The 23,103-nt window shown below is 39.0% G+C and overlaps 1 protein-coding gene across 1 annotated transcript; it reads left to right on the top strand.

Moving 5' to 3' along the window:
- Positions 1-7,617: 7,617 nt before the first annotated feature.
- twist1b (twist family bHLH transcription factor 1b) lies at positions 7,618-8,987 on the top strand. The gene has a single exon (XM_023299436.3). The coding sequence runs from the start codon at positions 7,773-7,775 to the stop codon at positions 8,277-8,279; it is 507 nt and encodes a 168-aa protein (XP_023155204.1). The 5' UTR covers positions 7,618-7,772; the 3' UTR covers positions 8,280-8,987.
- The last annotated feature ends 14,116 nt before the right edge of the window (positions 8,988-23,103 follow it).

Raw genomic sequence — 23,103 nt, 5'->3', positions numbered from 1 at the left:
TTATGCACATAGGCAACTGAGCACATCATCATTAGAATGCCTTTATGCCCAATAGGTGGTGAATGTGTCACCATTTGTGTGCTGATCGTGACTGTGTTCAGGCTTCTAGTCTGTAGTTATTTCAAGAGTTCATGTTCAGCTCAGCTCCAGCCACTCACAACCAACCACAGGACAAATCTTGAATTTAGTTGATGAGTTATTGATGTAGAATTTAGATTAATCTATGTTCTATGGCATCAATAATGTGTACAAAAATATTAAAAACCTCTTAATTTTTGATTTCCTGAACAGTAGTTTTGAAGGTCAGTATGGTACCACCGATCTTCACCAACTTGGCAGTGCCTCACTTCTCCAAACTCCAAGGTAATCGTAACATAAGTCAAGAGATGGAGCATGAGTGGAGCTGAAGTGGGCCGTTCACACATCGCTGGGCCATCAGCTGCCCTGTGACGGCACCCAACTGTCACTCAGAGCGGCTAGACTCTTAGTTATGCATAACTTTAAGCCTAAATAAAATCTAAAAGAATGAGTCAGACTAAATTGACTCCATGTACAGTTGTCATGAATGAGGAAATTAGCAGTTGAGACTGAAATCATTGTATCAGGCTGAAAACATGTTTACTTTAGCTGTAAAGTTGGACATTTTAAGATGGGGGTTTACTCACCATTGGAGCCAGCCTCAAGTGGTCATTTGAGGAACTACAGTTGTTTTTATTTGCGTGATGACTTTATCAGCCCAGGAGGTTGTTGCTTGGTGACGTATTGGGATTCAAAAGCTCACAAACTCTAAAACAGTTTCATAAATAACTGTTGGTATTATCACAAGGTTATTGTATTGGACTGAATTAGTTTTATCTAGTTGTCAGACGTGCAATAAACTAGTGACTATGTACACAGGTATAATACAATTAATAATATTGAAAATTTTGAAATGTAATATTTAATATATTCAGGTAAACTGACATATACTACGCTGTAGAGTCTTAATCTTAATATTTAAGCTTGTTTGGTATCACCAATGTTACTTCTCTACTGGAAAGCAGTTTGGCTCAACTACTGCTTTAAATATGCTCTATGAATAATGGTGACATGACAAGTATTTCTAAACTCACTGTAGCACCTGTCAAGCTCCTACAGTCTGGCAATAACATGATAAAGCTACTGTAACTCCTTGCATGGGTCAGTGCACTGGTCTCCTTGCTACAGCAGTCTGGGTGAATGTGTGTGGTCTGCAGGATGGCAGCATGTTTTATAGGCAGCAGAAGGCACGGCTCAGTGGTACTGAGGTATCAGCTGTAGAAAGTTGTGGCAAGAGCACAAAATGTCTGAATGAACTCATCTTATGGTCTCCAATGACAAAAACAGAAATCACCGAAACCCTGAGCTCTTGTTTTTGCTCAACAGAGTATACATTGTGTTGTTGTTTTGTGTGTAAAGTTTGGCCGGTGAAACTCTTCCTGCAAACCCATGGAGGAGGGTCTATGTTTGTTTTGTGTGTGTGTGTGTGTGTGTGTGTGTGTGTGTGTGTGTGTGTGTGTGTGTGTGTGTGTGTGTGTGTGTGTGTGTGTGTTTTAAACAGAGATTATACTGCTGGGATGCCAGTTCTTTCACAGACCCCACATCACCCCAAGCTTCCAAGCTGTGAAAACATACTGGACGTTTGTTGGTTCTTAGTGGCTAATAAGGTGTCATTGTGCGGTAGAGCTGTCTGATATCCCACAGAGTCATTAGGCTCACATGAATAGATTTAACAGAACATCTATTGCACATGTGCGCCACTTCGTGCACAGAAATTCACCTTTCATTCCACAAAAATCAATACTTTTTATGAGATAAGACTCCAGGAATGGGCGGGCTTTGGCTGCATACTTTCAGACAAAGTTAAATTGTGCTCTGCTGCAGAAATACCGACTTGAGCCACGATTAGAACCTGCAACATCAAAGCACTCGGCTTTCAAAGGCTTTCTTTTACAGCAAACTTCAGGAGTCCTGGCTCCTATGTGTCCAGACAGCTTATAAAGGGCTGTTTTCATCGTCTCCTCCCAATTCAACACCCCAAATCCTCTCTCACCACCACCGGACCTCTGCTATCAGAAAGACACTGATACCAACGGCTGGATTTCTGGGACGTTTTCAGACTATTTGCTGAGGAAAAATGCTGTCATCCAGCCGTGCTGCTTGACCTTGTTAGCCTCTCGGGTTGATTAGAGGCTATCTGGAGGTGCTCTTTGAAGAACGCACTTCTGTCTTTCCTTATCCCGTGCAGCTGATCCATCTTGGGCATTGCACTGGCTGCGGTTGAACTTTAATGGAGTGAACATGAATATCACTGTCAATTGTGGGAGACTCGTACATGTGGAGGACTGTGGTTTGTTATTTCAATAGATATGAGAAGGCTGATAGAGAAATTCTGCCTTCCAAGGCCCGAGCAGAGAAAATAGACAGGTCTCTGTGGATCTGGCTCTGACTCAGTGAGTGAGAGCCTGAGCTGTGTCTGCCTTGATGTGACCTCAGGGAAGGGTTGGTTAATGACGCTCTGGGGTCACTCTGGACTGGTGTGTCAGGTTGCATGAGTCAGGAATATACATTTAACTTTATCAAAACACCCACTCAGGGCTCATTGATAAGGACAAAGACTTCATGTGTTATTTTCTGCTGCTCCGGGCAGCGTAGAAGCAATCACACAGAAAAAAAAAACAGTCGGCGCTGCTTATCTCTTCTTCGTGTAATTGTCGTGGCCTGACAGTCCTGTAACTGACTGATGAAGGTTTTTTGTCTTTATTAAAGATCAACACTGAAGGAGTTGTCCTGTGATGACATCATATTCCTGAGAAGCAGCTGTGTTTTCTCAGAGTTACTTCAGCAGCAAAGAGCTGAACTCTGCAGAGAAATCTGCAGATAATGTAAATGTAGAGTGAGGCTCATGCTTGTTTACGCCTTATTGGATTTTAAAATGTGGAATATCGTGTCCTGGTGACCTTCATTATTACAACATCCTTGGCACAAGTCGGGCTGCAGTGACTATGGCTTTTAAGTACATTTAAAACACATACAATTATAAAGCTCAGCTGATATGTGCAATAAAGTGTAATTAAAAATATCAAGAAAATAATACCAAGATCAGATAAAATCAGCAAAAACAAAGTCATTTTCAACAGACTTTTGTGGTGTTTCATCTCAAGTCTTTTCCTCCTTTTCAGGAAAGTACAGTAGCGATTTTTTTTGTTCATTTTGTCAAATAAAAATAGTAACACAACACTAATTTAAACTGCTTCACTGCTGTTGCTGTTTATAACAGTGCAACATCATTTTGAAATTAAGGTAGTGCAGTAAAAGAATCAAGTCACATTTCTGGTCATTGATTAAAACCCTGAAAACTAAATTCTGTGTATTAAAATTAAATATTTATAGCTTTTTCGATGCAACTAATCTCTTCGTGTATTCAAATTGCTTGCTGTTGCTTCCTCCAGAATTTGCCAATCAATGAAGTCCTTGCCTTCATATCGGCTTAGTGCTCGCTGCAGCTGAGCACACCAGCTCACCTACAACTTGCTCAAATACTGTAAAGGTCTATTCACAGTTTCCGTATCCCTGAACACAGACCAATGCAAAACTCTGAAAGCAGGCGCACACATGGTTTTCTTCATACTACAATACGTTTGCATCAGTCTGCCATGCAAATAGTCGTATTGTCCCTTAGAGAAAACCAGTTTGGCTCTCGTGGATGTTGTCTGAAAGGCTGTGACATTGCAGTTTTTACAAGACAGCTGGTTACAGATTGGACTGTAGCGCTGTGTCAATGTGATTATTGCAGAGGTGTTCGGAGCACAGTGGGCGGACATAGCACGGACTATCTGGAGAATTTAGAACTTCCTGTTGTGTTTGGGTGCTGTCAGTGGAAAGCATGTACAAATTAAAGCAACTCTAAAGTGTAGCAGTGACTATTTCAATTGCAGCTCTTCTAATAGTGAAATATAAAAGTGTGGATGATGGAGAATCTCCTTGCATAGCCCGTTCACATAACAAGCATTTGTTTTAAGGACCATTTGTTTTAGTGGCACATTTGTAGTAGGTGAGCTTGCAGTATGTACATTTTGGGCTGCGAATGGACATCCGTAAAAGGGTCCACGCACTCTTGCAGACTTGGGCAGATGATGAAATTTATGTCACGCCTACCCTTGAGGACACACATACTTAGAAAATGTGAATTTGCGATAAAACTAGTCTACCTACACAATGGGAAGATGTAATATTGGAGTAATTCCGACATAAATCTTCAAATCGGAAACCAATTCTGAAGGAGAATAATTTTACAGGACGCCCCAACCTTCAAGTTAACAGAATTGGTTTCTTCGATTTGTTTCATATGCACTTCCTGAAATGTGAATCTATGTTTCTCAGACTATCCTTAATACACTCTATTTTCAAGATGGAAACTGCTCTGCCATGGCATTGGTTGCTTATTTCACGCATGAAATGTCTTCTAGCATGTAAACAACACCATATATACAGCTTAACAAGGGGAAAAAAAATGATTTTCACCATTTTTAAAGTACTGTAGCCAATGTCCCTGTTAATTTCCATCTGTTAAGGTGAGATAACTTTAAAAAAAAAAACACTAAAAACTTTGCTAATACATTGGATTCATTATATTTTATATTAAAGAGGCAGTTCCAGATTGTCAGGGATTAACTGGAAATTAAAATCTACTGGGCTGCAGCCTCTTTTGCTATAAAAACAATGCAGATGAGAGCAAAAAGATTCAGACAAGGTGTTTGGAGGTCTGCCTGTTTACCTGTGAGGTACAGCAGAGCAGAGTGTGCTGAGATCAGCACCATGGACAGGTCCTCTACCTGACAGGTACACTCACTGGAGAGGCTTGAGCTGTTCTTTCCCCATTATTTCCTCTATATTCACATATATGGACATTAGGAACCCTAATCAATTATATTTCACATTTTATCTGCAGCAGAATGATATAAATGAATGAGCAAGTGCATTTTCAAGCCTGAAAAATACAGTAAAAGTGATCATCTCTTTAGTTAAAATTCTAAATGCTGGACTCAAGAAGAAACAGCACATGTCGCACTTAAACAAGCCTGTGTTTCCCTTGGAACAATACTTCAGTCTCAGGCCTCCGCGAAGATGTAAATGGATGTTCACTGGTGTTGTGACCTCCGACCCCTACTGCCCCCCTGTTTCCTGAACCAGATGCTGCTCCTGTGGACCACAGTCTTCTCAACCTAAACAAAGTAATCCTCCACTAAACAAGATGGATATTGTATCGGCAGCCCAGTAAATACCAGAGAGCCCAACACACAGAGCTGCACTCTTCTCCTCTCAGACTGGAAACAACAGGGTGGAAATCCCTTCTCTTATTGTTCCATGGATGAACAAAGACATTTATTTTAAGTCAATTTAACATACATTTTGTGATATATTATAGTATACGACAAAAAAACATGCCCTCTTGTGGGGGATAGAATTAAAACACGCGGCAGTCCTTTAAATAAAAGTTAGGCAGTGCTGGCTTCATGTCAAAAATGTAAGATTATAAGCTGCATATAGGAAAGTCTTTTGATCTCACTTGGTTTAAGATGGAAACATAAATCCAGAATCCATGTGGGTTAAATCTACAGAGATGTGCCAAAGTGGTAGAACTTTAAAAAGAGGTGTCAACCCTACAATTATTGGAGATTACGGCAGCAGTGATGTGAGAGGACCTATTTTATGTGGGTTCATGGACAAGTGTTCTGATTAATGCTTATTTGGTTTGAGTCTTTCTCTAGGTTCTCTGCTTCCAGCTTCGTAATTTTGAATATTTTCTGAGTTCTTTAATCTTCTGTGAAAATCTTTGGGTTGTGGAGATATCAAGACATTCAAGGGTGTTGTCTTGGGCTTTGAGAAGCACGGATTTACATTTTTCTTAATTGGTCTGATATTTCAGAAAACGTAAATACAAAATCTTTGTAGGTGTGCAGAGATGGGCCAAGCTAGAACAACATTTAACTTTTAAATGTTATGAAAAGACATATTTTATATAGATGAAGGCTGGATGAAGGGTAGCGCTGCAATCAATTAGTTGTCAATACATATGTTCATCAACAACTATTTCTAATTGGTTTTAATCATTTTTTAACAAAAAGGTTAAACAAAATATCTGATACCAGCCTTATAAATACACATATTTTCTAGTTTTGTTGATCCTCTATGACAGAAATCGTAATCTTTGGATTGCGGACAAAATTAAATATTTGAGGACGGCACTTTAGGCTTTGACTGACACTTTTCACGAAGTTTTTGTCGAGAAAGTGATTGACAAACTAATTAACAATGAAAATTATCATTATTAGCAGTTCTAATAAAGGGGCAGAAAAGCACTGTGCTCAGATCTGAAAAACACAATAGACTTAGTGTTATGTTTTGATATGAATTGGATTTCCCTTTCTTAGTCCTTTTTTGTCATAAGCACAATGAGAACATTTTATTTACTTTTCCTCACTTATTTGCACTCTTAGGTACACACATAAGCATTATTTAATTTATTTTTAGAATGGTAGTGTTATCGTGTGAAATAGCACCTTTAGTTAACTTCTACAACTCAATAACAAAAGTTTCAACTCTAGAAAAAAAATTCAATTAACACACCCATTTGCACCAATATTTTGGGATTATGACAGCTTCTAATGAAATTATGTTCACTCAATTAACTATGCTGAGTTAGTAAATGGTATTTAAAATTGATAACTGGTAGCATAAATGCAAGCTTTAAAGTTTTTAAAGAGTTGAAAAGTCAATTAGAAAGAAAAAAAATCACTTTAAATTACACACATTCAAATCATATCAAATTAAGTCAACACAACTCATCAAAACTATGTTTGCACAGTTATTTTTAATTTTTATCTTGCAGCAGTGTCTTTAATGAAGTCTTTGTAACTGGTCTCCTGAATTTTGAAATTTGCTTTGCCTCACTTATTTGAACTCTTAGGTATTACACACATAAGTATTCCTTAATTTATTTTTGAAATAATAGTGTCATTGTGTGAAAACTCTAAAAACAAAAGTTTCTACTCTACAAAAAGAAAAAGATGAACACAACAGTTTGCATCAGTCTTTTTGACTTCTGACAGCTTCTAATGAAATATGATGTTCAAACAATTAACAATATTGAGTTAGCGAATAGTATTTACAATGAATAATTGGTAATTGATCAATACAAGTTTTAAAAGGTTTTAAAGATTTGAAACTGAATTCAAGATGGGTAAAAAACTTAAGTTGTCAATTTAATTAATGTATGACAACTTGAATTTACTTTAAAGTAAATTACAAACAGAAATTTAACTTTAAATTAAGTTAAAAATAAAATATCAACATTATTATGTCAACTCACGTCATCAAAACTATGATTGCAGTTATTTTTCATTTTTATCTTGCAGCAGCGCCTTTAATTAACAGGTCCTCTGATTTACTTTTTAGAGTGTAGCAGCTCCTCTGATAGCTCCTCTGAAGCCCCGCCCCCTTTTGCCCACGTAATTCACCTCGTCGACCAATCACGTCGCTCCCCAAAAACAGTTTACGCCATGCAGCCTATAAGAAGTGCTAAAGTTTCTCAAGTAACAGAAAAGTCTTGTCCTCCCAGGGTCCCATCTATGGATCCACTCCCCGAGGCCCGACAGATCCACAGGTGGACTGACTCCTGGACTTCATGAGAGGGGAATAATTTCAGTTCGGAGGGGGAGGACTGATTCTGGCCGAAGTCTACCCAGGTGGAGATGTCTGAGGAAAACTTGGGGGAAGAGTCGGGCAGCTCCCCTGTCTCTCCTGTGGACAGCCTGAGCAACAGCGAGGGGGAGCCGGACAGAGCGCCGAAGCGATGTGGGAGGAAGAGGAGACCTAGCAGGAAGAGCGGGGAGGACTCAGATAGCCCGACCCCTGGGAAAAGAGGGAAGAAGTCCAGCAGCAGCAGTCCGCAGTCTTTCGAGGAGCTCCAGTCGCAGCGCGTCATGGCCAACGTCCGGGAGCGCCAGAGGACGCAGAGTCTGAACGAGGCGTTCGCGGCTTTGCGTAAAATTATCCCCACTTTGCCCTCGGACAAGCTCAGCAAAATACAGACCCTCAAACTGGCCGCCAGATACATCGACTTCCTCTACCAGGTGCTGCAGAGCGACGAGCTGGACTCCAAAATGTCAAGTTGTAGTTATGTGGCGCACGAGAGACTGAGCTACGCCTTCTCCGTGTGGAGGATGGAGGGCGCTTGGTCCATGTCAACATCTCACTAGCATCTGGAGAAATTATCGGCCAAAATGGTTCTCAAACTGCGTGATCCAAGCCTGACATTGAGGAAAAAATTGCGCACCAGAAATAAATTTTCATGGTTGCAAAGCAACCAAAGAGTCCACAAGAAATCTCAACGCTGCGTTATTTTGCGCACAATCCTGCAGATTTTAGTGACTGATTCTTTAACCTCTACATCCAGGTGACTGCTGGGGAATCTTTTCTGAAGGGACAAATCTGGAGTCCAATGCTGGATACATGGGAAACCAAAGACAACAGAAGCTCTGGGGATCTTTTTTTTTTTTAGAGGCCCGTGTGTTTAGCTCCATAAATACACCCCATTCTGATGAGTTCTCATGTTGTTGACGACGAATGTTGATAATATCGTTTGTTTTGTTTTTCTTTTAACAAGAAAATGTTTAATGCATGCCTTTGGACTTATTTCTGTGGAGGTCAAAGTGCATTATTTGGTGGAGTCCCAGTTATTTTTGTTTTTGTTTTTTTCTGGTGTGAGACTGTCAACTGGTGGTGTAGCTCACATTCTAAGGCTGACTCTGTGGATCTAACCTGTGCAAAAGAATTACATTTATTTATTTATTTGGTGGAACATTGAAGGAAAGATCCTGTGTCTGAAATACATTCCTATTTTTTATTATCGTTTTTTGTAAATGTATTTTTTTTTTTGCATTAAAGAAAAAAAGACGATAAAAGCACTCGAGTTGAAGTTTCTTCCTTTTTTTTCCATTATCCAGTGCAATGCAAAAACACACAGAATTTTGGTAGAAAAAAAGTAGATTTGATATGAAATGAATCCCTCCCTGCATCACGTGGACTGTGCGTGCACTTGCATATATCAGATTTAATGACAAAAGCTTGCAGCCACCAGGGAAAACACATGGGAGTTATTTCTGGCTCGAATAAAAGCGTTGGAGAAACATATAGCTATTTTTTTATGTTTTTGTACATCCCAAAAAGAAAAAAAGGGAAAGAAAAAAACATTTCAGGGTTTGAAAAAAATTCTCAAATCATTTATAAGTATTTATGAAAGTGTTGCCACATAATTTAAATGTGAGAAAAAAAATGTCACTCTATAAAAAATGGCATTTTAACTGAAAAAAAAGTCTCCAGTTTCTGCCTCACTCTCTCTTTTTAGTGTTTAAAGTTGGATTCAGGCCTATATGTGCTTGAAATGTAACCTTAGAAGTAAATAAGTTAAAGTGGGGTCATACAGCGGTGTCATTTCTGCAGGAAATTTTGCCAAAGCAGAAATCTTCTTGGATGTTCTATTAAGACAAAATCAAACATAATCAAATTATAATGGGATTTTTTTTTTTTTTTTTTTTTTTTTTTTTTTGCAGATCTGCAGCCCAACATGCTCTGACAGCCTTTGGAGGTTACTCCTGATTATTGTCCCTAAATAAATCTTTCATATCCTACAGTCATCGCGCTGTGATTGATCTCATTGATCTGGGAAAGTGTTCCTCGCTGTCCAAAAAATCAAAGTGTGAGCCCGTTTGAAGGTGTGTAATTGGCTTGTGAGGCATGTATGGAATTCCCAGATGTCTATGAAATTTAAGGAGGCCGTGAAGGTACACAGGCTGTACAGGGAGGCTATTCTCAGTCACAGTTTTAAAAAAGAGAAAAGGGGGGTAAATGCCTCCCAAACACAAGTCTGGGACCCACAAGATCAACAAACATCCTCTTGCTTAAAAAGTCAAAGCTTTTCACTCAATACTAAATAAATAAGCAGGGGGCTGTAATAAATATCAACTTTTTTTTCAGCCCCTTATGCAATGCCTTTAAATAAGTTTCCTCTCCGCCTTTATTTTCCAGAAGAGAGGAGTTGGCCATTGACACGATGCAGAGGCACAGAATGAAACCTATTTAGAACAGATGTTAGTATTTTTAAAAAAAAGTCACGTGAAATGAGCAGATGTTCAGGCTGTGCGGAGGCTCGGAGAGCAGAGCAGAGCGGTGCTGTGCAGAGACAGAGCTGGAAGCAGCGAGCAGACACTCCGAAGAAGTCCCAAAGATTCACATCAGCCACTAATTAAAGTGGATTTATTCAGTTTAAAAGCAGAGGAGGGCGGCCTGCAGGGAGCCATGTGGATGAGACTGACCGCGCTGAGGCGAAGGTAGGCTGGAGGGAGAGGAAAGAAAGAGCTGCAGTGCATTTTTTCTTTCGGCTTTTGTGGATCGTGTCAAGACTTTTTCTCGTGTTTTGGCTGCGAGGTGAAAATTCAGGATGTTTTTCGGAACGCTGTCGGGCCTACAGCAGGCAGAGTTGAGGCTACTTTGAAGGGGGAAAGTGTGTGTTTGTGTGTTAGAGAGAGTGTGTGTTTGGTTGGTTGGAGGGAGGAGGCTTGAAGGAGGGAAGTACCTGAAGGACGACAATTTATCATCCAAGCGGTTAGAAAGAAGAAGTGGAGGATACACATATATAAAGTCCAGCAGAAGTGCATGGGCGACCACTTAAATATGAAGCCTTCAAAACCAACAGACTTCTGAGTTTGTTCTTGGTCTCTCTTTTTTCTATTTTTATTTAAATTGGAGTAACAATTCCAAATGTACAAGTAATTAATGCAGGCTTGTCTTTAACACTGATTTAGTAAATTTGACATTTTAATGAAAAAAATGTACTATCTAATTATTGTATTCTTCTTTCCACTGCTGCTATTGCTATTAGTTGTAGTAGTATTACTATTATCATTGTGTTTTATTATTAAGGCTGCCTTTCACAAAAATTCAAATGGCTGTTTTAATTTTTCTTTAAAAATTCTTGATTTTCTATTTCTGTTTCTATTTTTTAGTTGTATCAAGTCACACAGATTATTCATAAACGTAGCTGTTTATTTATTGGTGTTATTTTTTTCTTAATTCTTTAATTTTCTAATGTGTTATATGTAATGTATTTATTTTTTTTGCAAATGCAGCTTACCATTTTTTAAACCAGGTTATAACTAATGATTTTTGATGTAAAAGTTCTTTAGAATAACTTCAACAAATATATATTCTCAAGATAATCTCACTGTGTTATAATTTTTAGTGTAAATATATGAATTTCTGACCCCAATAGAAAGAGGCAGGTGCAGACTTCAAAGTAAAACTCCATTTTGGAAATCTAAAAGTATCTTTTATTCTCTCATCAAACTCAAACTGAAAAAGTTGGATTAGTCAGTAACCTTTTTATTTTAGACACACTCACCACACGTCCCAACAATGCCTCCAAAAGTGAATATTAAAGCCAGCAGTCGTTGAGCTGCATGGAGACAAGATCAGAGTCCAGAACTGCACTTGAGGCAAAAGGAAACAGAGGAGAAGCTAAACAGAACCAGATTCTACAGCACATATCTGCTGCATCTGGACTCTGCTGATTATTGAATGCATTAGCATCTATAATGCAGCTCTTTGTTGAGAAAGCTTTGTTTTATGTAATGCACATGTGAAAACTAAGTACAGTTGCTGTCCACTAAAAAAAAAGAGAGACTTAAATCAAGTTGAAAGCAGCGATTTTGAGCTCCATCGACGTCATGTGGAGGGAAATCTTTGATTTTATGTGAGACCGATAAAAAAAGAAAAAGCCGTTGTAAAGATGGAAAATATGAATCTCTGGTGAAATATGGAAACTCTGATATTAGTGTGGCTGAGGTTGTTAGAGCAGGACTGACTTCTCTGCCTAAAAAGTGGATGAGGAAGAAACTGCAGAAGAAAAAATAAGTAATAATAAGGAAATAATTGTTTCTAAATACAAAATAAATATGTATTTCAATCTATTACTATTTCCCGTTGGGTCGATTGAGATTCACCAGTGTAGAAAACCAGCAGCTACCTGCAGCTATGAACATCAAACTCTATTTAACTCTATGTCAGAGAATAACAGAAAAAAAATCTTACATTTCTTTTTTAATCTTTTTACTGAAGGTTGTGGAATAAAATAGCAGTTTTCAGTTTAAACATCTGAAGCTGAAATAGAAATATTAATTATTGAGTAAAATCATGATATATGTTGGGATCATTTGAATTTAATAGTCATCAGATTTCTGTTGTTGAAAGATTTACATCTATTTTTTCTGCTCTAGAGGTAAAAGTGCACTCAGCTCAGGATGAGAATCTGCCTCTAAATCAAACTAATACAACTGAAGATGGTCTTAAGCACACGTGTGTTCTAGAAAGTCCATCACATGCAGATTTAAACTATTGATGTATCCTGTATATTCATATTATATGCTCATATATATGGATATATAATTAGCTAAAGTGATTTGAAGCTCATTTAAAACACACATTTCAAATGTTTTTTTTTTTCTTCTCATTATCTCTTTCACTGCCACAGACTGCACGCTAAAATTCTATTTTTGCTTCTAGAGAGTTGTCATGTCATAACAAACTGATCAAAACTCGCTGTGGTGATGCGCTGAAGCCTGGCTCTCAGCATTATTTCCTGAAACCTTCCATAAATCACTTTGATCCGAGACAGACACTGATGCTGTGTCTCTAACCTGGCAGAGCAACATACAGTGTGTCCAGACCAAAAACACATTCCTGTGCAGGTTCAGCAGCATTTGAAGTTTAAATAACGCAGACAGACACCTGCGGTGGACTGACATGATTTATGTGAGCGTATGAGAACAAAGCAGCAAAGGGATGATTGTGTATTTGGCTGAATTATTGACAGAAATAAGTATACATTGAATGGTTAATTAGTGCTTATTCTTTTGCACAAACTCAAACTGGAGTATTTAACTGTTATCGTCCAAAAACATTTTTGCATTTAAGAATTAATGTGAACTTGCAGACAACTGACAAAAAGAAACCAAAACCATTAGTGATGAATTAATTAGATTTAAATAATTTAATTTTAAAATTCTAAAACAGCATAAAAAGTCTTTGTGTTAAAAGGTCTATATCAAAATTGGAATGTTGTTTCTTAAAATTGGATAAAATAAAAAACTGCTTGCGAAAATGTTAAATTGCTGCTTCAAAACTCCTTGAAAGCTTGTGGAGACACACAATGTTTGAGCAAATTAGAGACCACAGCTGAAAATATGAAGCCACAGCAGGTCAGAGTTTTATCACAGTGAAAGACACACTGGTTTGGAAAGGAATGATGATTTTGGCATTTGATCTGATTGCATCCCGGATCAGAAACATCCTTTGATACAACAGTCTTTCCACCTTGTGTTTAACCTGGGTTGCGTGTGATGTGTGCCACCCAGGCTGCAGACAAGACACGGATCAGTGTGTTTCAGGGTTATACACAATGATGTCACAGACAGGAAAAGGCTGGGAAAAGGGCTTGGCACCTTTAGGAATTGGCCCCGATCCCCCCCATTGGCTCAGCAGAAAACGCTGTAATAATAAACAGGCAATCAGAAGGCAGCGTGAGCGTACACAAAGGCACTGCAAAAACCTTAGCAGATAATAAAAGCAGATTTTTCACTGGAGGGGGATGATTATTTGTGCTCTTCAGTTGTCCATAAATAGAGGGCCCCTCACAGGAAGCATAAACACACAGATGAAGTGGAGGCCAGTCACAGTCCAACGCAGTGATTTCAAACATCCCTGTTTATGTTCAATCAAGATGGAGTGTAACTGTAGCCCCGATCTGAGCATGAAATGCAGACGATTATGTTCTGAGGGGAGAAGGGAAAATAAACCCCTCACAAGCTCTTAAAGCATCAGTTCCCTAAATAAATGTACAAACGCACAGTGAAAAGTGAAATACGTTGTTATAAATTCAATATAATTCAACTGAACATGTGTGTGGTGCAGCTTCAGCTTATCCAAAGTGCTCTTTCTGGCACATTTTGCCCCTCATTGAGTCACACAGTGAAACATGCAGCCCCTGTGTATTGCCCCCAGGGGGGTAAAAGGGTTCTAATGATGCAGCATCCCCGAGGCCGCCCCCCTCCCTGGGTATTAATCCCATTGCCTTCATTAACCTGCAGGCCCACCAGCCGCACCGATGCTGAATACCAGGACTCTAATGTCATGCTGATAATTGATGTGTTGTTACCTCCACTTTACAATGATCTCCTTATTCCCTCCCTGAACGTCTTAAATACTTTATTCTCAGTTGGGTGAGTTCTTAAGCAGGAAGTGGCATTATGTGGAAGTGGGGGGAAATCAAATTGACCATCACTGCAGAACTTTGTTCTAATGCAGACTGGGCTGGTCTGTTAGTCATTTCAGCTGCAGATAATGTACACATAGGACAAAACCGCTCTTTGCAATTTGGTACGAATATACTATACCTATATATGATGCACAGTGTAGAAATAAAAATCACAAAAATGACCAAAATTTAGAACTGAAAATCTAAAAAGCTTAACTAAACTGGCCATTTTAGGGTCACTCAAATCTGAAGTCTGAAATAAACCAAAATAAATGTCTTCAAATGTGAATACTACCCTTTAGAGTTCAGTCATATCTTCAGTTCTCTGATCAAAAGCTGAGTGTGCTGTTTGCTCTTAAGTTGCTCATACAAAAATAAACAAGCAATGACTGAAAAAAATGCGCTAAAATCAAATATTGCACCTTCTAATTGATTAATAGAACTGCCAAAAATAACAAACGCATGTATACGCTCCTTTAAACAGCAAAAAAGGTGAACTGTTTGGTTAAAATGTTGCTGATAAATGCGTAGGCATAGATTTGCAGAAGATACATTACATTCAGTGTTTTGGGGTCCTTCAGGAGAACATTTTGCACCTCATCTCCTCCGCTGTGTGGTGAATTTTTAAGCACCAATCTGTGTCATAATTGCATGTATCTGCATTGTTGAGTCTGTGAGTAATGTTAAAGCATCTTTTCACATAAAAATCCTCTGATTCTTATGTTTTTATTGGGGGGGAAATGCATAATGTATCCCCCTGTGTTCCTCCCTCTAGTCTACACCCATGCTTGAATCTGGATTTGATTGACAAGTGGAAAAACTTTTCAACTTTTGCAATAGCACGAGGCACGGAGTAGTAAACAGGAATCCGATTTAATTTGTGTTGTTTTAGGTCAGTGCTCACCTGGTTTTAATGTTTTGTAGCTGCTCTGACTCATAATGTATTTCCTCACCTCCCAGCAGGAGTCCTGGTGCAGGAAACTGACCCTCCAGTCACAGCGTCAGAGGAGCCACCTGGTCAGATGAAAATAACATCACACACATCAATGGTATCGACATTAAAAAAATGGTTGTATTTGTTACTAAAAGAGCATTTTGTGTGGGAAGTATTTGTCTGATGAACTTTACTGCAATACTGATGCATTATCACCATCCATTAACAAAGTGTTGTTTCCGAATAGATGGCATGAGGTTATTTTTGCTGATTGTGATGCTGATTGCACAGGCTGCTTAAAATATTGTGTATTATTTATGAATATCATTATAACTAATATTTCACTGTCAATCAATATAACTATAAAATCCACATTTTGACCCTCTGAACCCCAAAACCTATCAGCGGATTTGAAAGGCATGTTGTCTTTTAGAAAATTTGCTAAAATGACAGCATTTCTATCAGACAGAAACATCAGATTTTCAACTTTCTGCAAACTACTCATATGCGATGTGCACTTTTATGAGGAAAATTAACCAAATCTGAGCTTAAAGTAGTGATATTTCATCAAAATCACTTTATTTTACATTTCTCGTTGAAAAATTCACCAAAAATTACCAGTTTGCAGCAACCAGATTCTGAAAAAAACACATAATTCTGCGTACATCTGCACCACCATGACACCAGAAATGAGTTAGCTGCAGCCAACAGTGACATAATAAAATTACTGAGACTTTTCGGCTGAACTGTAGGCTGTGTTTACACAGTGTGAAAAGAAAGAAAGCAATGAAACAAATTCAAAATGTAAGTTGAAAAATATCTATACCATTTACAGTCAGATTACATCTGTGGACACACAAGCTGATTCCTTTTTCTTTTATATTTTTAGAAAATAAAGAAATGAAACTTTTTTCATTTTTACTATTTCTGACACTAAAACTACATCATACTGCAAAAAAATTTTTTTTTTTTAGTTGTCTCAGCTTCTAGTTGTACTGTTTCTACAGAGGTGCAAGACTTCTTATTGCAGGGAAAAATGAGCTCACAGTGAGTAAAAATGTGACAAAAATGTCTAGAAACTGCTTGGTGTTCAGTGGGTTAAAAGTGTAAACATAAGCACTGAATACTTCCCTAAATGAGGAATAAACTCCTGTAACAGTTGCAGCATTACACCCCATTAAACAGCCACTGATGATCTCAGCGTACGACAACATAAACTTTCATCTTATCTCCATGTCATCTGGTGCTGGCTTCATCCTCAGCAGCACATGACCGGCTGGTTGTGACCTTAGCGCTAAATCAAGTTCAAAGCGGAACCGCTGGTGTTCGACAGATAGTTTTACATGAGGGCAGAGGAGGAACCATTTGTTTGGTCAACCTCTGGCTCCCCCTTTGATTCGCAGCTATCTGTGACCCCTGGCAGAGTGACACCACTTAAGGATCCTCGTCCAGCCACAATGGTCGCCCTGATAAGATCTGGGTGATAACTGACTTTACTTTCAGTCTCTGCCCCCCTTAAGCAAATTATTTTTACAACTTGGCTTGAATGTATGTGCTAAAACTTGCATGAAAACTTGGCATTTTAACAGCCAGTCTTTTTTATATGCTTGATTGCATATTAGGGAAAATCCTCAAGTGATATCACATAAAGTGCTCCTTAGATTAAAGACGTGTTATGTGAAACAGTAACTGTGAATGGTTGGATTCCTGTGGAATGAATGCATGCTTTTGGAGAAACAGAAAACTTCCACCTTTATTAATTACACCGGTGTCGTTGGATTTAGGGTATCTCTGGTGCCTGATTTCACTGGCTTGCATTTGATTCTTTAGTATTTATCCAAAGTACATAAAAGAGGAAATAAAACTTAAGTCGCTGATGCAATGAATCAAATTCTCGTTTATCAGTGGAAAGATTCTGGTGCAGCTAATTGGCAGTCAGTCGCTTTTCCCTTTTTAAAATATATGAACAAGATGTCAGAGCGGCAGCATCTGTCGTGTGAAAGCAGCAGCTCAGCCTGGGCCATGTTCTGCTGTTTTTGAACCAAACAGTCTGGTACCAGCGAACATTATCCAAGAGCAAAGAGAAATACATGTGGCACGTTAACTTTCCACGGGCGTCGTCTGAACACAACTGGAAACCCATCAGGAAAAACAGCGGCGTGTTGATTTTGCATTACAAGTGTATTATCACATTATATGAATGAATAATGTATCGTGATTAGGCGTGTGTTTTCTTAGGATTGAGCTCTAAGTGTTAATAAAATTGTGTTTTGAAGCAGGAGAACGTCTGATTATTTCACAACGCCTGCAAGAAAATGAAGCATTTGAAAGGAGCTTTTTAACAAACTGCCGCAGAAAGTTTTCGACTGTCCTTGGGAACATACGCTTCATTGAGCAGTCCAAGAAACGTTGCCAAAGTGTTAGACGTGTTGCAGTGAGTCACCTTTTCTCGCACATGCACAACTTTGCACGGTTGTATTCTTATTTTGTTTCATTTCCCTGACCTTTACCATTTGCCCCAGAGAGATGCAAATGCCCAAAAGAACATAATGGCTCCCTTCCTGTGTAAAAAAGAGGCTGTAAAAAGGAAGATAATTAGGGTTGTCATGACGACAGAGTCCGGCAGTGCTGACGGTGCCGTGTTCGCTAGCAGAACTTCAAACGGTATCAAAGCTCCACGGGCTGGTACACGAGCTCTGGTTTGAATTAGGGACTGACTTCCACAGTCTCTCTTCAAATTCAAGATCTATATGGAACACCCCCTTCAAAAAAAAAAAAAAAAAAAAAAAAAAAAAAGCCCAGCGAGTCGTGGTCCGGACAGACCCAGAGATCTGGATTTCATTAGAGACAATTATCTTATCTGTTTCATCTCAATGCTGCCCCAAGGGTTGGCAGGCGGACCAGTGGGCTCTTTGCAGTTTGAGAAAGCCTGCAGCCAGCCAGAGGCCTGTGGATCAGGTCATTAAAACACTCGTGCCCCTGCTGCTAGTGATAAAATATTTTCATGCTTTTGTAAATAGATTTTCTTCTTTCAACCCCACGGGACACAAAAAACACAACGTTTCTTCTTCTGGATATCCCAGGATAAGGGCATCTTTTGAAAGGCTGGAAAACAGAGTTAGTTTTGCTCTCAGGTGAAGCAGTGTGAGTTTTTTCTGTTACTTCTGTTGCGTTTGTGTTTCATCACCAGCCTGGTTGCCGCAGCGTCCAGTTAAGGCCTGTGTCACGGGACAAGGCGCAGACACCTGTCAAAGCGGCATGCAAAGTACGATTAAGGCCTTATTCTTTACCGAAAATTGGAAAAACCGCATCCAGAAATAATACCAGGTTGTCATGCTCTCTAGTAATTTTTAAAAGAACATTTGGACATTTGGGAAAATACATTTATTGGCTTTCTTGCTGAGAATGTTTGAAGCCAGGAGACAATTAACTTAGCCCAGCACAAAGACTGGAAACAGAAGTAAACAGCTTGGCTCCGTCCAAAAGTAACAAAATACAACTCCGTCTCTTAGAAGTTGCCTTTCGTACTGCAGATTGTATTTTGATTTCTATCAACAAAATGAGGAAATGCTATTAATTCATGCATTTTTTTTCACGTCAAAGGCACTGACAGCACTTAGTTTGCGGTCTGGTGTGGAATAAAACAATCCAGTAACTTGAGACACAATATGTTACTCAACATTTAACCAAAACCACAATCTTTCTGTAGCCTTAACCACAGAGCAGAGTCCAGATCCCAGGACCTGGTGTCATGGTCTGGAACTGACCGTCCACCCAGACTACCTCACTGCAAATCTGGTGCAGGTCATTATTGTAGTGCTTCATTCATTCAAAAATATGCTGCCTTAGAGCAGAACCCAGACAGATTTAATGGAATTCATAGGGACAAGGTTGCAGATTCCACCTGCTGGCATATTTAAAGCAAAGCATGCCTTCTATATGTGATTTTCTGGGTTTAAAACAACATTATGCTGTTTGATAAGGAATTATTTCATTTACTTACAATCTGTTTGGAGCAATTATTTACCTATTTTGTGGTTAGTTTATGCACGCACAGCATAAATTAAGACTGGTTTTAATTAACTGATTTGATGCATGGGATGCAACATTTCTACTTTAATGCAATTTCTTCTGCAAGCAGTCTCTCAATTGAAACAATAAAAACATACTGTATGTATGTTGATGACATCGGGAATCATGGGAATTGTTTTCACAACATTTTGCTCGTAATATTCTAAGGGTGTTTTGGGGATGTTGCTGTGAGAACATTCTTCTCTGTTATCTGTATCTTATCTATATATCAATGTTTACTGTTATGCATGAAAACACCAAGCCAAATTCTTTGTATGTGAAAACTCACTTAATAAAAGAGATTGTGATTTTGATAGAACTTTTGTATGATATCACAAAACAACAAAGGGAGGACATTTTCAATGCAACATTTGGAAAATGTTTTAAGAACACTTTAGTCGGTCTTTAGAGAACTCATCCTGCCTTCACGAGGAGTATTCTGGGAGCTAAAGCCCTGCTTCCAGCTAAAAACATTTCTAGAACTTGGTGGAATGTTTTTAGACCAAAAGAAAATCTAGCTGGGATTAATGTGGAGATCCAGTGGGTAGATGGGAACCTGGCAGTGGAAGTCAGATGAACAGGTACTTTCAGACTTGAACCTGAGGCATGGAAAACAGCAAGGTTAGTCTAGATTTACGGAGCAAAACTATGAAATAAATACTCGGAAATGACTTGGTTTCAGCGAAACCCCCATGTGTAAAGACAGAAAAATCTGGAGGTGAACAGAGCAGCGAGTCGAGGTTTAAATGCTGCAGGAAGCTGACTGGAGATCGGTGTGTTCAATGATTGCCAGCAGGGGAAAAGTGGGTCACAATGACAGACAAGAAACACCAGGAAATAGGCTCGACCTTGCCAGGATCATGACATTGGGATTATGTAGGTATGCAAGTCTGTCAAGCCGTTTCAGACAATTTAATGCGAAAATGTTGCGTATTATAGCTTTAATTAATAATAATACCTCAATTGCACCCACAATCTTCGTAAAAGTGACACATTATGGTTTGACTCAGGGGCATGTGCTGGAATATGTCTTGGCAGGGCGCTGAAATTTCCTGGAAACTCTACAGTTTGCCTGGTATCTGACGATGACGACAAAACTCAGAGGAAGCACCCAGAAAAGAAAAACTACACAACCTTCTTCAAGGTTTAGTTTTCATATGGAGGAAATAATATGTTGATTACTGCACTTGATGGAATCTCCAGGTGCAGGTGGGTGGGGATTTGGTTATCTTCAAACAAAGGTAGGCTGGATATGCTAAGCTAAGTGGCGAGTGGTGGTTTCACATTTAATATACAGACATGAGAGTGATGTCAATCTGCTCTTCTAACGCCAAGCTAGAAAGTGAATAAACGTACTTCCCATATGTCAAACTATTTCTTTAAACAAAATATCAGGGATGGATTGGGTTCTGGCAACCGGAGGGACACTTTAGGTAATCTGGCACAGAAAATAGCGTCTTATTTTCGGACGGGATGCCCTTTGTGGGGGTGGGACAGCGGTGGCAAAGGAGCAGAGAAGGATGTGAGGCCCTTGCAAGGACCTGGAGCTGAAATTGAGAAGCCTCCTCATCAGGGGTTAGGGATCATGGGCAGAGACTTCCCTTCATCACAGCCAAGCCGGGAAATGCGGAGGACAGCATGGGTCAGCTCCGCCAGGCCCGCTGTGTGCTGTTACCATGGCAAACATCCCAAAGGGCCAAAGAAAATAGATGACAAGTACAATAATATAAAGTGTAATCACGAAGGTCAGCTGCCTCCAATGCTCTGTGTCGATTCTCAAGGCCCCATATTCTGCACAAGTGAAAGAGAAGTCGGTGTACTTTGAGGGAAAATTACTCAGTAATGTGCTCATTTTTCCTCTAGAAATCAGGAAGCCTTGAGGGACATGATCTAGAGACTCCCCATGAGCAGCCACTGAGAGATTCCAGTCCACTTCCATTGCGAGATATTTACTTTCCGGTTCTTTGTACTGGGTGCCCTGCAGATGGAATCTAGCATCCTCTTCAAGGGGGAAATTTTCTGACTTATTAACTGTCAACAGTTCATAACCTCTGAGGAGCTATTAAACCTTCTCCCGTGGTCACACCAGAAATGCCAGTGTTTGATTTGGCCTGGAAAGATATTTGAATGTTTTCGCTCTTCTCCACCCTGCGTGCAAGTGCAGCAAAATACTCCCCCCCCAAAAAAAATCGGCTTCGACATCAGATCACCGTGTCAAGATAAGGATAATAATGTGTTTGCTCTGTTTTGAAATTACAGAAGGCACAGTGTGGATTTATTGTCTATGCACACAGTTTATCACAAGAGAGAAAATACAGCATGGAGACACATGAGGCTTCATGCAACCCTAGAAATACTTGCAGGGTTGTATCACCATTGAAAAATAACAGGATAGTAACAAGATTTTTTAAAAACTTGATAGTTCTCACAGCTGCAAATGGAAAACTACAACATTCCCATCATCTAAACACCAAAATTGCTTTTCTTTTCTATTTTTTTCTCCCTATTTTTTTTTACATTGAGCTATATCATAGTTATATTTGTACTTGAGAAATGGTGTCAGCGGTGCGACTAAATCATTTATCACCAGCCAAAAACAACGAGGATGAATAATTGAGTCCAGATGTAGCTGATTCAAGCTAGATACCAGGGTTCATTTCCTGTCTGTGCTTTGTAAGACAACCTATTACACCTCCCAGGCAGCTGCCGGCTACACCGGCCCAGCCTGAATGTCAACACTCCTCAGGTGTCAGTGTAAGAATCACACAACACACAAGAATGCTACACTCCTCTTTTTAAGTCACATACTGCATCGCTGATAAATACTGAGGGATTAAGGTGCATTTCTCTGTTACTTTCTGTCCAGTTGTAGCATTTTTAAATCATACTGTGACCTGATCTCAGTATATATCATATGTGGAATGTAACAAGCACAAGTACTGCAGTTTAGTACAATTTTGAGGATGTTTCAGGGTCAATTATTACACTTTTTACGTCAGTATATTTATTTGACAGACTAATCTTCAAAATGAAACATAGTCAGCTGGTGAGATCTGGTGCATCAGTGCAGATTAAGTGTATAAAGCAGCTAAAAGTAGCTCCACACCAGGCAGCTAAAAACATGAAACTGCTGTTTACAACTTAATGTATAAGAAAAATAATTGACAGTGCAGCTGCAGCTAATGATAGTTTCCATTTTTTTTGTTTGAGGGTATCGGTTATGAAATTATCTCTGCCTGTTTCAGTCAATGACTAAGGATTGGGGTTAGGGCTAATTATTTTCTTAATTAGCTGATTAGTTATTTGGTCAATTCTTGTTTCCCAAAGCCTGAGATGACAAATGTTCTGTCCAAAACCCAAATATATTCAGTTTACTGTCATAGAGGAGTTAAGAAGCCAAAACTACTCAAATTTAGGAGGCTAGAATTAAAGAACTTGGAGTATTTTCCTTAAAAAATACTAAAATTCAATACTTGACTATCAAAACAGTTGGCAACTAAAAGATTAGTCACTGCAACTGTACTGACCATCACCTCTACTTCTGTAAAAATACATATGCATGACTTAAACTTGTTATTGACTACTTTTATTGCAATATTTATACTTTTTCACTGTTTTAACTACCTTCTACATCAACACACCTTATGTACTGTACAATAAAAGCATAGTTGCATTTAAATGTGCAGTTATTGCACAATGAAAAGTAAAA

The sequence above is a fragment of the Amphiprion ocellaris genome, chromosome 9 (genome assembly GCF_022539595.1).
Source record: "Amphiprion ocellaris isolate individual 3 ecotype Okinawa chromosome 9, ASM2253959v1, whole genome shotgun sequence".
Lineage (NCBI taxonomy): Eukaryota > Metazoa > Chordata > Actinopteri > Pomacentridae > Amphiprion > Amphiprion ocellaris.
The sequence above is the reverse complement of the archived record's forward strand: the minus strand, read 5'-3'. Positions and strand labels throughout refer to the sequence as shown.

Coding starts and splice junctions, on each gene's coding strand:
- twist1b (XM_023299436.3), top strand. CDS start 7,773: ATGTCTGAGGAAAACTTGGGGGAAGAGTCGGGCAGCTCCCCTGTCTCT.